This window comes from Solanum verrucosum, unplaced genomic scaffold (genome assembly GCF_900185275.1).
Source record: "Solanum verrucosum unplaced genomic scaffold, falcon-dt-bn FXZP01000183.1, whole genome shotgun sequence".
Taxonomy (NCBI): Eukaryota; Viridiplantae; Streptophyta; class Magnoliopsida; order Solanales; family Solanaceae; genus Solanum; species Solanum verrucosum.
In genome coordinates, this window is record NW_026020430.1 from 457,025 (window position 1) to 471,923 (window position 14,899).

The 14,899-nt window shown below is 34.9% G+C and overlaps 3 protein-coding genes across 3 annotated transcripts; all 3 read right to left on the reverse strand.

The window, feature by feature from the left end:
- Positions 1 to 1,147: 1,147 nt before the first annotated feature.
- LOC125807870 (uncharacterized) lies at positions 1,148 to 3,119 on the reverse strand. Its single transcript, XM_049487608.1, has 2 exons — positions 3,006 to 3,119; positions 1,148 to 2,099 (listed from the first exon to the last, which is right to left on the reverse strand). Exon 2 carries the CDS (start codon positions 2,052 to 2,054, stop codon positions 1,314 to 1,316), a length of 741 nt encoding a protein of 246 aa, XP_049343565.1. The 5' UTR covers positions 2,055 to 2,099; positions 3,006 to 3,119; the 3' UTR covers positions 1,148 to 1,313.
- Positions 3,120 to 4,715: 1,596 nt separating this feature from the next.
- Positions 4,716 to 9,947, reverse strand: LOC125807948 (uncharacterized). Its single transcript, XM_049487703.1, is given in 12 exon segments — positions 4,716 to 4,816; positions 4,965 to 5,119; positions 5,313 to 5,349; positions 5,351 to 5,407; positions 5,990 to 6,115; positions 6,562 to 6,680; positions 7,439 to 7,526; positions 7,608 to 7,662; positions 8,307 to 8,355; positions 8,500 to 8,560; positions 8,654 to 8,844; positions 9,713 to 9,947. Coding segments are annotated over 12 exon segments (1,233 nt in total). The 3' UTR covers positions 4,716 to 4,756.
- Positions 9,948 to 10,591: 644 nt separating this feature from the next.
- Positions 10,592 to 14,018, reverse strand: LOC125807654 (uncharacterized). Its single transcript, XM_049487390.1, has 10 exons — positions 13,913 to 14,018; positions 13,501 to 13,631; positions 13,126 to 13,325; positions 12,432 to 12,713; positions 12,208 to 12,266; positions 11,884 to 11,920; positions 11,680 to 11,751; positions 11,429 to 11,579; positions 11,190 to 11,324; positions 10,592 to 11,083 (listed from the first exon to the last, which is right to left on the reverse strand). The coding sequence occupies exons 1-10, from the start codon at positions 14,016 to 14,018 to the stop codon at positions 10,664 to 10,666; spliced, it is 1,593 nt and encodes a 530-aa protein (XP_049343347.1). The 3' UTR covers positions 10,592 to 10,663.
- Between the last annotated feature and the right edge of the window lie 881 nt (positions 14,019 to 14,899).

Here is a 14,899-nt window from a genome sequence, read left to right on the forward strand (position 1 = left end):
TTAGTGAATGGCAAAAATGAATGATCATTTCAAGAAGTATTTGGTTCATGGTCCTTATCTTGATGTTGATGGTTCATTTTAGGTTCATCTTATAAATTTATATTTATATTGTGATTATGATTATGATTGATGGCCATTCTGGGACACTATTGGACAGAGACTTGTATGAATGAGAATTGAAGTTTTGGCATGTGGGTTTTCCTAAGTGAACGTATACAATTTTAGATCAAATAATTTTTTTTTCCAAAAGTATCACTATCTCAATATACCTAAATTATTTTCTTTAATTTCCTACGGTCGAAACTCGAAACAATTGAGTGGTAAATTTCTACCACAACTTTTTTTTTCTGCAATGATTATCCAATATGTAGTAGGGACATCAAAGGGGAATGAAATTTCAAAAGCTAATATACGTTACTAATCACTATGATCTAATAAAAAGGATTAAGATTATATATATTGATAGTTTTAAAGACCGCGACTGCTGAGACAGAACTAGCCGATGCTTATTCCTGAGATACCATCGTTGCTTCTTCTCCGAGAAAAGAAGTTTACAACCCACAGGCCTTCAACCTCCACCCGGCTTTGTATATTTTCAATAATATATAGTTGAACTTTCAATAACACACTCTTAGCCATCTCTACTATTGGACAAAGGCCCAGCCAATTGAGTATCTCATATTGCAATAGTGGCCTGTCAAATTAAGGAGCCCAACCCAAGATCAATGATTCCTTTATTCAAGGAGTGAAACCAACTTTCATCCCTGACCATGAACTAGACAGTGTTGAAACAACACCAGGGGAGTTTGTCTGGTACAAAGGTGAATGGGGTGGGGTTTAAGCCAGCTTACTCACACCTCAACTAATTCAATGGTATCCCCACTAGATATTGGGTAATTTTATCCATCAAGACTTGGACATATGTGAAGAAATCACCTAATATTAGACATCATAGTTGTTCTCAACACACTACACACGTCTAATGGCTTTCCACACTAGGAAGAAATGGATGTAGCCCGACTAATCATGGACAAACTTATTTCTATTAAAGAGTAACTATTCAACAATAGACAAAATGAGTCACTTGAAGGATGGACTGCTCGATTGTATTGTTATGGGTGAATAATATAACTTAACCATCTCTGTCCAGGCTCTGAATACAGCAAATATAGCCACTATAAGTCCATAAAAATCAGCTGAACGATAACAAAAGAAAAGGCACATGGTCATGCTTAAAAAGCAAGCTCTCTACATATTTGTGAGGAGAAAACCAAGCAAACAAATTTGCTACAGCATACAAACATGTCATTTCACTAGTTTTCTTGCTCACCAGGACGCCGATATGGCAAGAATCTGTGGTCTTTCGCAGCATTCTTGCGCCTTTTCTTCTCAATATATGATTCCAGTTTGCCAGCTGCTTTGAGTGACTTGTATTTCTCAATAAGTTTGAGTTTCTGAATTTCAGATTTTTTGAGATAATAAGGTTGTTTTCCTTGTTTAGCAGCCTCCCTCTCTTTCTTCTTGTGCTCTGCCAGAATCTCTCTCTCAGTGTGCTTCACTCCTGCCGATTTCAATTGTTTGTCAATCCAAGAAACACGACTTTTCAGTTCATTTCTCTCTTCTGGGTCATTTGATTTCCTCATCTGTTTCTTCAGATCCTCTTTTTCTGCTGGAAGATTATCCTCATAAAGGAAATTGTATCTCTTTTTGAACCCTTCTTCATCTACCTGGCCATTTAAAGACTCAAAGCGAGGGTCACGAGTGGCCTTTTTAGGAACTTGGATAATTTCCCTAAATCGGCTTACTGGCTTTTTGCTACTCATCTCCATTGGCCTGTTCTTGTTAGCTCGGCTACTTTTTCCTTCCGAATAAAGCTTCCTATACACTGTAGCCGACCCATCAGACCGTGCTCTCTGCAATTCTTCAAAGGTCACATCAGCAAGCTCCTCCTCTATTCCCTTCTCCTCCTCATCTTCAGATGAAGATTCATGTTCATCAGAGTCATCAAATCTTATTTTACTTGAACTTGCAACAGCTGGCCTGTCTTTTCTCATCTCAACAATTTGATTTTGCTAGAGTAAAAGAAGTTGAGAACTTTGCTGTACAAAGATTGGGAGGAGTAAGGAAGAACCCCAACAATAGTAGCATATAACACAACCCAATAGTTAAAACAGAAGAATACGTACTAGCCGGCAATCGGCATACAAAAAAAGCCAATGCCAACTTTGCAAGACTAAAATGCAAGTAAACACTCAATTTAAGTCAAATGTTTTCTTCCTTGACAACAACGGTTCAGGTCAAGTTTGCATGACATCTTGACAGCTCGACTAATTCATCAAGCAGCCTGCTACCTCCAACAAGCACAAATCCCCAGTCTAAGCCTACCACCAGATTTTTATCACTTGTAACTAGTATAGGATGTGCACCTGACATCTCCATGTTTCACTAAGCACGTCCCCTACTTCCACCTTGTGGACTTTCAGTCAATTAATTCAACAGCTAGTACTCATTTAAAAGGGGCAAAGCTCCAATCTTCAAAAGAGATATTGAAAAGGCAAAACACAATATGTCTTCCCGAACATGACATTCTATTTAACTACATACATTAACTCAGAAAGGTCTTTCAAAGTTACAAATACAGGACTCTAGAAAGGTCTAGCACTCATCTTGCCAAGTTCACTAATACAAATAACCGGTTAAAGCAAAAGCCAATAAAGAATAATTCTTTTTCGACAAACTCATCCTTATTCCTACTTTGCACATTGAATTACGATATTCAAACAATTTAACAGAATTACATACATACATGTGCAGAGCAAAACCAAACTGGGTAAGCTTTCACAAGAAAGCAAGGCGCACAAACAGATCCAACAAAAACGAAGTTACATCAATACAATCGCTGATTTAAAAATAATAATAAAAAAAACAGGAGAAATTCTCGCCAATAAACAGACTAAACAAGGCAGAATTCATAAATAAAAATTGACCCAAGTATAAATTTTTACCTTGTTTGAAACACAAAAATACATGAATTTCACAGTGAAGTTACCCAAATTAGCAACAAAACCTAAGTATATAATCGAATATATGAGCAAAAAGGATTAAAGAGTTAGAAATTGTTTGGTACCTTCAAGAGTGAAGAGCTGCAGCGGGGCAATAGGGAACCTTCAGCTCAGCGTGCGTTTTCGAGTTATTAGGTTATTTTCCTGTAACTTGTCTCGGCCCAAATCACTAGAAAATAAAATAAAAAGCTTTATACCAACTAAGTTGCGGTGAAGTGGTAAATATTCCTTCAATTTTAACCAACAGATTTTGGGTTTGAATTTCCCTAGGTATGAAGTCTCTTTGTTAGAGAGAGTGTTTGGAACAGTCCGGTACGAATTCAAATTTAGTCGGATTCTAATATAGATACCGAAAACCCGTTTGGATTAGCTTTTTTTTTTTTTTTGCCAAGATAATTTTAAGTATTTTTTTAGTGTTTGACTTTGAATAAGATGATAAAGAAATTTAACTTGGGTTTAAGTCAAAATAAATTAAAAGATATAGTTTTTTTAATTTAATTTTAAGCTATAAATCCATTCAAACGAGATTTAAATCTCTTCTAGTTTATTGTGTAGAAAACGTCTACGAGAAGACCATCTTATTAATTCAAACGGGCTTTAAATCTCTTATAACACGTTTTCTATGAGAAGACCATCTTATTTGAGCCTATGAAGTTACTTTCTTCGTTTCAAATTAGTTACCATGTTTTGCTTTCAATAGTTATTTTGATTAATCTTTGAGGTTAAGTTGAATTAATTTAATTTAATTTTTTATAATTAAAATGTATTTTTTTTTTTAAAACCATACGAGAATTACTACATCTCAGAAGCTTTTCTCATATTGTCAATTCAATTAAAAAAATCTCAAGATTAAAGTTGACACAATTTGATTCTTAAAAAGAGGGAAGAGGACAACTAATTCAAGACACAAGGAGTATCTAATAATCAAATTCAAGTACGTCTTTTTACAAATAAACAGACGAGTATAATTAGTAGGTTGTGTAATTATTAGATTAGTAATTACTATCCTATTAATTACACCGATCTCATATAGTAGGTGACTCTTCAAACCAACTTAAGGTCCCGTCATTTTGTTTGGACTTGCGCTTTGAACTTTGTATGTTGTATGTTTTCTTATAAAGATAAAAATTTATAAATTGTAAAACTATTAAAATTGTTTTAATTATGCCTGTGAATCGAGAACTCACGCGGGGAACCCCACTCGCTTAACAAGCGAGCGCCTTAACCACTCGGCCAAAGCGACTCTATGCACTTTTGATCACAATTAATATTATAAAACCATATAACACTACAAGAAAACATATTTTTAGTGACGACCGAAAAAAATCGCCTCAATTACCTGATTTTTGGCGCAGACCTGTTAATTCCAACCAAGTTTTCTCAAATTTTATGTGTCAAGTAACACAAACAATTTTTTTTGCTATTATAAATTTGAGATAATTCCTCTTTTCTCTATCTCGAACTACTTGTGGAGGGTTAAATGTTTTTTATTTAGGTGGTAATCCATTGGTAATTAAGCATTAGTGAAATGTCTAATGTTATAACAAATGAGAGCAGAAGGGAATGATTCCTGCAGTTTGTAAAGTTCTCTCTTCATACATATAATTACAACATAATCCAAATATTAAAATAAACTGATATTTTAAAAAAAAAAAAAAAAATCATGGTCAAACGCCTATTGTATCTTCTGCTATTCAGTGCCTCCATCCCTTTGAATGGCCATCCTCCATATAGGGCTCAAGGAAACCAATAAACTGAAAATCCAATGGAAATTTCTTAGTCTCCACCAGCTAGTTTTTGAAATAAACCAACCTTACTTTTCATTGACAAGTGATTAGAAATCTTGTAACAACTTCATGAATGGTGGAACAGGAACCTCAGCACTAATCATAGTATATGTACCTTACTTCCATCTTTAGACCACCGTGCACCGTAACCATTAACAACTCTTATCTCAAAAACAACACCATGTGGTGGAACAATATGCACATTCATCCAGCAGGAACGCGTTATTAAGTTCCTGATGACATCCAGGGCATTCCTATTTTTATCAGAATCTGGAAAGTGAAAAACACGAGACAGTAGCACATGAATCGTTGGTATCATGCAGCAGGTGATAACAGGAATTGCTTTCCAGAAGTAAAAATGTACTCGTAAAAGAAGAAAAACAACAGGCACGACTTGAGCATTAGAACCTCACATGCAAATCAAGGATGTTTATGTTGAAGGGCTCTGGAGTGAGGGACTAACCACTTCCAGAAAAACCACCCCAGTATCTGTCACTGCTCCCTGTTAACGTGCTTTGACAATGCCCTCGCTCCATCAGTCAATGTACAACCTTTAGTCTGTTGCAGAAACTAGATACCTTAGGATTACTCTCATATGTAAAATAACCTGCGCAGAGATTTTACTCATTTTCTTTTCCTACTTTCTTGCTCTCCTACTTTAAATAGTTCAATATGTCATCCACCATCCACCTTACCCCTCTCGTTAAGACAAAATATTAGTAACAGAATGGTGAAGAAATGATATTGCTTTACATAGGATGGACATTAGTAAAGAGCCTGAAACTGCTTCTGTATAACAGTCCAACTCCTGTCACCCTGTTTCTATCAAGTGGACATTTGAAGTTCTATCTAACTTCTTGGTGTCTTACTGACGTACAAAAAGGCAAGCGGAAGAGCTTGCTTCTATTAGCCAAGAAATGTGGCAAAGAGGTTGATGGAGCTTCAGAAGCAATGGGATACAGTTCTCTCTTCTTTCTCAGCTTACGGTCATTTCAATTTACTTCTATTAAAAAAATGTCATCTCAATAATCCTTTAACTTTCAACAATCATAATAACTATAAAAACAGCTTATTCACAAGGAAGCAGAAGTTTGCCCTAGAGTATTTCACAAGGAGAAAACCAACATAGTCATATCATACATTTGGATTATGTGGCAATAGAAATGATGAGATTAGAGAAGATGTTGGCGGTGGAAGTGCCTCAGAAACTGTTCCAGCTGTACATACGAATCCTAAAAGCCTCTGAACACCAGCATAGCTCAGTTCCTGAAAGAAATTAGACTCTTAATTAGGACTTAACAAACATCTTTCTTTTTCTATACGCGCACCTGAAACAATATATGAAACTTTGTAGTCTTGACACAGACGTGAAAATTTGGATTTGATCTCAAAGCAGCTATGCTAAGGGCAAACTAATGCACGACTAAAGCACATACACTTGTAGGAGGACAAGTGTGTTAACGAAAATAGAAGTTAAAATTTGTGCTTGATCCTGAAGCAGCTATACCTAGGGCATCTCATGCAATATCAAAGCACATACAGTTGTAGGGACATGCGAGTCAAAAAGAAGCAAGTTTTTGACAAAAATATCTCAAAGAATCATTTCTAACTTACAGGAGAACACAACTTCAATGATAGCATTATGTCATTTTAACATGATCTAAATATTATACGTCCAATGTCAAGATAAGTAGAGCTAAAAGCATACTCACAGATAGCATGGAGCTCAGATCAATGGAAGGCTGAGAAATCAGCTTCTTAACACTGATAGCAAGAACACCATTTGACCTTTCTTTCTCTTCTGAGTAAAATTTCCGGTAAACTTGGACACCTGAAATTTTCATGTTTATACAACTTAGCTTGCATATAAGGAACATCTATCATAAAAAATTACGAATTGGTTATCCATTTTACTAATTACAAGTATTGAAAAGTTAGTTTCTAGCAGAAAGCAACAAAGTCCAGAATACAATTAGCCTCACCTTCAGTTCCTCCATATTTACAAATAAAAATGGATCTACCAAGTAGTACCAACTAACAGAAAACAAGAGAAATCAGGGCATTCACCTCACATATCAGTTATCACTTGAACATATTGCTTTACACTTGCAAGATTTTAGAGCAAATAAGGTCTCAAATGGTCCAATTATATTACAGTTTCTCTGATAGCCTTCAAGAAACCAACTATAACTTGGCTTTAAAATTCTGATCGCAAATAGCTCAATAAGAAACCAAACTAGGAATGACCATAGCTATTTAACAATAATTCTTTTTTTGAACTCTCAAATTATGTGTTCTTCACATCATTAAAATGATGAGCATCAGATGTGAGGTGAAAAGAATAACAGAGATTGAGAACGGAAGCCGGGATTTTCAAGATAGGATGAGCAACCATAAGATATTTGTTAACATATCCATAAGATAAATGATGATCTAATAGAAGATACTACTCTTAGATTCAAGCATAAGATATTTGTACGCCTATCCATAAGTTAATCGTCTTCCAAACATATTAAAAAGTCCGTACAAACATGGAAGGTATGGAGTGAGAAGTAACATCCTCTCTATCATACAGTAAGAAATTTCCACCTTCTTCAGTGGTATCCACTCCAGGAAGAACTTCTTTAAGACTCTCTGCTTCTAACATCTCACGAAATGAATAATAATGACGGACATCCTGCAAATAGACATTTTATTCAGTTAACTATAAGATGTACCAAAGTCATAAAAAGAAAATAAATGTACATGATGAATGCACCTGAACTTGAAGAATTAAACATTTGTTGATGAGGATGAAAGCACCTGATTCAATTCTAACATCCAAAAAAGACCTCATCTGAGAGAGGAAAAGAGAAGAAAATATTCTTGTAGATGATCAATGTATGAAAGATGCTTCCTGTCATTTTTAAGCAAGTCCTTTTAGAATGAAAGGATATTTCTTGTAGTTGAATCGTGAGGGTTCTGGTTTCAACACATTTGAAGATAAACCAGGACTAACTTTTCAGCACTGTACTATAAGTTATCATGAAATGCAATCTCAAAAAGTTATGAGAGAAAAAAAGTGAGATACAAGCAAACACGTTAAACAAAAACTACTAATAAAGAAGGTTCCCATGATCTAAAACATTAGAGATGGGAATTCTTCTTGTGATGGAAACATTGATAAGGGTCGATATAAACAACCATACATGACTCCTTGGGCATCCTCTTCAGAGCATCCAAATTATCATATGACACAGAAAATCAAGTTTTAACCAAATACAGTTTTAGTAGCCAAAAGGTATTCTAAGGATAGTATTTTGGCACTTGACTTGATTGAGTGGATTTATTAAGGCACACAAACTTAACTGATTAGAGACGTTGAGAATTAGCATTAAGCACAACACGTTTAATGAGGAGACGGCAGAAGCAGTCAATATAGTAAGCAAAATGCATACAAGTCATAATGAAGTCATACTTATTGTAGTGTCCAACAGCACACCTTCCTTCAACTGTTTTCTGTCCATCTGCAAATAATTTCGAACACTTAACAAAGAATTCAACTATGACAGCAAAGGTGAAAATGCATTAAAATCTAAAGGAAATATAAATCTATGACAAGGTGGAAACTAATTTTGGTAGGGGAAAGCAATATATCCAGATATTTATACTTCTAAGCAGGGAGAAGTAAGGCTCCTGAACATGGAGTTCAAAGTCCACAGATTTTAGCACCTGTAGTTAGCAACATCCAATATATATTAACTTTGGGATGATGTATGTGAAACTGAAACAAAAGGAAGAAACACTATAACATGTTTAACTTACATTGAGCAAATGAGAACCTTTTTCCCTAATCAAACTGGCCCACTCTTCTTCCTTTTGCTTCAAAGAACTAGTTTCTTGCATTACAGCAAGTTTGTTTTCTGTCCTTGGTAAGGCTTCAGAAGAAATAGCTTCATATAAGGATGCTGCAAGGCGCTTGTATAAAGGATATAACGGAACTCCTTCAGAAAGACCTGTCAAATACAGGCAGCACAAGATGAAGAAAATTATCAAACTTGATAGAGGGTCAAGTATCCAAAATCTGGAATAAGTAGTACAAATAAGAATCTTTTATCTTTTACAAAGAAAAGTTAGACAATTCTCATTGCATTAGTCAGCACCTACTCTCCAAATCCCTGTTCCAGAGAAGGGAGTAACATCCCTTCTTTCTATATAAAAGCAAGAGATCCGTATAGACAATACCAACTATTTGGGATAAAACTAGTTATTTGTGTTTGAACAATATACTTGGAGGACTCTTTTATGTTTGGTGTCAAGTTTTCATGACTAAGCTAAACCAACTCCTAGAGTCATGGCAAAATTAAGCCCAAAAAACTAGAAAATGTAAGTGTAAATTAAACATTTGCGTTATACTTCCATTTATGTCGTATATCTTTTAATGGCAAGGTTTAATCACAGTGAACTATTCAAATGTCAAGGATCAAGCACTTCCTTGAGCCAAGTACCTATCAAAAACATCCACTTTACATCTAGGTAGGCAGCGGCAGAAAATTACATTGTTTATACATGATTAAAATTATGTTTTATGTATGGATATATATAGCATATGTTGAACCCTTTGACTTCTTTATATATTTACTTCTTCATATTTTGAACCCTTTAGTGAAACTCTTTGCTCTGCCGTTGGAGGTAGGGTAAGGTGTCTGTACACTCTATTCTTCCCAGACCTCACTTTGTGGGACTAAATCGGGTATTATGTTGCTACGGATCAAACGCTTGTTTTAATAAAAATACGAAAAGTTGCATAGCAAATGGGTTACTTCTAGTTCAGTTGCCCCAAATAGTTGGTACAACAAAAAGTGGGTGAGAAGTGAGAATTACCAGTGGGATCGAGAAAGGGGTCGGAGGGATCTTCTTGTAAGAGGTTGGAGCAATAGTCCTTAGAGAGACCTAAGTCAATTTCAAGAGTGCCGTCAATGGAGGAAGCAAGTATGAATCTCAGCAGCTCTTCTATGCAGTCCTTCAGTTGCAGTGACGCTCCAAATCCCGGAGATGCTGGCTGAGATTCCATTTTTATCGACTGGATCTTTATTGACTCAATTCCCCCTGTGTTCATATGTTCTTCAAATACAGAAAATCGATGGTTTGGGAGGCCTGTGACTTTTTTTTTTATAAAAAAAACTACTACTATTATTATTATTGCATAGGGGCTACGGGAAGGGGAAATAGGAAATGGGTGAGACGATAACATGGGTAATCGAACCATCACTTATAAGGTGAGAATTCACGTTACAAACCAACTGGGCTAATAAGATTTCGAGATTGTGATGGTAAGGATATGATAATAGTAAGAAAATTCTCTTATAAGTTATACCCCAAGAGAGGAGGTGACTAGTCCTCATTGGCGTCCAGAAGTTCCACATTAGGCTAAAAGACGCTTCCTAATAAAGACGATTTTGTACCAGCAAGTCTGCTCAATAATAAGGTGATTAGTCTTGCTTTTGGTATTGTACGCTGACTTTAGCCTTTCCTCGAAGAGGTAGAATACCAGCATATACTATGAAAATATTTAAATACAACTGACAACACTTGAACATGTAGTTTCTGAAAAATAATGATATATAGATGCATTTCTTCTTTGTTTGAATTTCATACATGCCATTAAGGGTCCGTCCCAATAAACTGGCTTTGTTTTAAGTTTGTTAACAATAAAGAATCTCCTATATTGCTATGTTAGAGATCCCTTTGATCTCATCCTATATATACCCTTCTAATCCCTACAATCTGTTAAATCTGTATAATTCTCTAAGCTAACACCTAATCAGATGTCATTTAGGTTATTGAACTAGGATTAGTATCAACCTCGGCTTCTTTAACTTTGCCTAATTCTATCATATCTACTGTTGCAGAAGAATGAGGCTTGATAGAACAATCGAAGTTGTGATGATGATTTTGTTCATGGTGTGCTTCAAATGTCCACACGAGGACTAACGCGACCATTACTGTTGACAGGAAAACGAGTCCTCCCCATGTCATATGCGCGTTTTTCTTTAATGGTTTGCAGTGGTAGTCAAGGATATCAGAGAACGAATCATACACTGTGTCGCATTCTGCTAGGCTTTCCATTCCAGGGTACACATCCAGTATCCTTTTGAGAGCAGTTGTATATGCCTCGATGTTATTGAAGTCCCTAAGCGGAATCAAGACTCCTCCTATGCAGTTTTCATTCGTGCAAGTCAACATCTTGATTATCTTCATACAAGAAGAGAAAATTCCGTCAAATCAAATGTAAAGGAAAGACTAAAAACAGTAACTATGTGTGAAGAAAATTGTGAATTATAGCCTTTGAGCTATATACCCGAGGGAGGTCTCCTATCCTGATTGCGCTAGATGGACAGTTCTCATCAGGCTCATAGTTATAGTCAGGTGGACCGGAGAATGGATTACAGATTTGTGCAACATTTCCATAATTTGTAGATAGTTCGCGATTTACCTGCAAATTTCCATGTTATCAAGACTAGTAAACAAAACTTTATTGCTCAAAATACCAGAAGTATTACTTATTTTTCAGTGATACTAAAATAAACTAAATTTTACCCTGTTCACTACTCGATGAATCCCTTCACTGACTTCATATAGGATTGATTCTGCAGTGAGTAATTCATTACAGGGGAGGATTGAACTCAAGCTATTGTTGTAGGGATTTATCTCGAAACTTTCTAGAGCTGTGCATGCGTCTCCAGCAAAGCTGTAATAACAGATGGAATATGATCATCAGTATGCCAAGGCCGTACAATTTTTGAGATGAAACACAAATCTTGAGAAGTTATTGGAAATTGTTTTCGTACTTGTCTAGAAAGAAATAAATCCCGAAAAATAACCAGCACAGGATTGTAAAGATCCAACACACTGCAATCAGCCTGCATGGATCAGAAAAATGTTTCAAAAATTAGAAACTATCGGAGTATTGCCAAGAACTTGGAAAGTGTATATCAGATATACTATATCTAAACAGGAGGCTAAAATTTGCACCATTGACGTGATATACTTACAGGCGAAAAGTTCTTCTGAATTTGAGGATTCCAAATACTGCAATGAAAAAGATTGCAGCTTTAGTCAGAATTAGATATTTAACGACAGCTCTACTCAAAAATACCAGGTGTGGATAAGTTTTTACCCAAAAATAACTATAGTCTCCTTTTCTAATTCCCTCTTTGCGAACTAAACAAGAGAAATGGCAAAATTTTGAATATTATACTAGTGAATTCTAGCTCCCAGACAAGGAGTATTTTACACTTCCATTTTAGTTCTGGTTTCAAGATTCTTTTGAAATAATATCGAATAACAGGAAAAGTCGAGTTGGATTTAGTAGTCACCTGTTAGGGCAATTACAGCAACCAAGTTGAGTGAAATGATCAATGTAGTTACTATATACCTGCCAACAAAAAGTAGTATGCATGTCAGTTTTTTCTTTCTAGCAACAGAAAATGAGCATAAACTTGTTGGCTCACTTATTTAATTGCCATGAAATTGTATGGACTCGAAAGCACACACTAACTCTAGATCCTGGATTTGCCTCTACTAGAAGATGAAGACTTACAATATGTCAAGGCCTTTCATGATTAAACGCCTGTTTTCGGTGGCTTCCCTATGTATATCAGCAGCCTGTCTGTCAAGACTTCTAGAGGTGGGAATGAGGAAACGAGCAGCCTCATGACGTATATCAGTATGTTCTAAGTCAGTGTACATCGCTCTCAGGGATCCAGTAGTAGTGTATATAGTCTCCGATGCCTCCTCTGCTGTATCAACGATAATGTCCACAACTGTATTTGTTCTTGAACGAAGTTTTGCATTCCCTCCTAGTGCCAGGCCTGTAGCTGTTCTGCAATGATAGTGAAAGTATCTCAATTTTATAAACCTTCCACAATAAATGAAACCACTTTATTCAAGGATGCAGTACATATATTTTTTTTGTTTCCCATCCGATGTTTGGTACCTGTTTTGGGCCCAACAAGTAGTTTGTTTGGTCAAACTTGCAAAATCTGCTTATTTTGCTTTTCGAAAAGAAGTATTCTTGGAGAGTAGCACTTTGTGTTTGACTAATTTATTTGAAAATTATTTTTGTCAATATTAGAGTAGCAATTCGTGCTTGATCAAGGTTCTAAAAGTACTTACCGACTTCTCAAAAACAGTTTCTGCTACGACTCAAAAAAGCCCTCCTTACCAAAGGTGACTCCACTCTCAGAGCTCAAACCCGATATCTTTGGTAATATTAGAGGAATGAAGTAACTTACATAGCTAAAATTGTCAAGAAAATAGCTGAGAAGGTCTGCCAGAGATAGCATTGTTTATAACAAGTTGATTTCTTCTTGAACTCTTTGTTTTTCCTTTTAGAGCAGCAGGTAGAGGCTAGAAGAAATACTCCATATCCTAAGCCACACAACAGCCATATCACTGCAATGACATAGCCATATATACCTGTAAAAATTGTGGACTGCACAAAAAAAAAAAAGTTGAAATTTCGTGTTAGATATTATTTTTAGTCCTATTAACTTGTAAGAGGTCACACAAAGCATATTTACAGGCAAGTCATCTTAACATCGTACGATTTGTAATATACTGACGATGTATATAACTTGAATACATTAGGATAATAGATGAAAACTCACACCCCAATAGTGTTTATTTGTAATGTCAAATCCTCCTTTGTATTTCTTGAAATTGTCCAAAGGATTTATTCTCACTGTATCATCTGATTGCTTGGTTTCTGAAGCATAATCTAATTCAACTAATCTTCTTTCTGCATAATCAACAAGTCAATTTATCAATTAAGAGCATTAATTAATATTAAAACAATATTTCTTAGCAATAAGCTTAATGAGATAGTTAGCTTTAATTAGGTAAGGATATGTAATAAATGTACTGCATTATTACTACAATGCTGGAGTTCATACAACCTTAAATTGACAAAACTGTACAAGACAATTTTCCAAAAACAAAAACTCAAAAGTGACTAGTAAACGTTATTTCTATCCATACAGGCCAATGCCCAAAACGAAAAAAAAAATAAAAAATTGTTACCTGGTGGCCTGACTGATAATCCTTCAAGATTAGTGAAGTTAAAGGCAAAGAGGGGGGCAGATAATAGCAAGGATATAGCCACTTTCCTCCTATGCATAAACTCCATCTTCTAACCTGTAAAGTAACTATAAGATTAAAGAACATCTTAATAAGTACTGTACTTTCTTAAACTTCGTTTAAAGACAAACTAAAACAATGGAGTAAAAATAAATGAGATTACACTTTTGGACAGTCAAGATAAGCTAGTTTTATCTATTTGTATAAAAAATCTGTTAGCTAGAATTACTAATGACGACGACAACAACAATAACGTAACAACAAAGGTGAAGCCAGAATTTTTAATTTATGAGTTCCTAACCATGATTCTTTTTGTATTGTTACTGAATTATCAAAGTTATAAAGTTTTGTCGAATGCCCATAAAAAGTACATTAATCTACCTTGTCAATCGTATAGAGGTGAATGTGCACGAAAAATTAAAGCTTTTGTAAACGAAGACAAAAAGGTAGATTACTATGTGAACACTTTCAATCTGAGAATATATAATATAACATCCAATTCAAGAATATCGTTTATTAAAGATAATATAATCCTAATCCTTATACATTATAAACACTGAAATTAATAAATTAATTTATTCTATTAAATATCCTTCTCCTATATTAACTCTTTTTTGTAGTGTTATGTTTTTAAATTCAACTACTTTTTAAAAGCTTAACCGACCAAGACAAAGTTTTTTTTTTCTTCTTTTTCATGAAAGAATATCCTCGAATTAAAAGTTTGTTTCCTAATCAAATTGCTTTTTACGTAATTAGTACTACAAAACATCACGGAAGAAGAATCTTCACTATTTTTATATATAAAAAGAAATTTCATTTTTTTATAATACAGAATGAAAAATCAAGAAATTACGTACGAAAAGGTAAATCTAAAATTTGAACTTTAATTATGTATTCTAATTGTACAATGACTCCCACAAAATACTAACA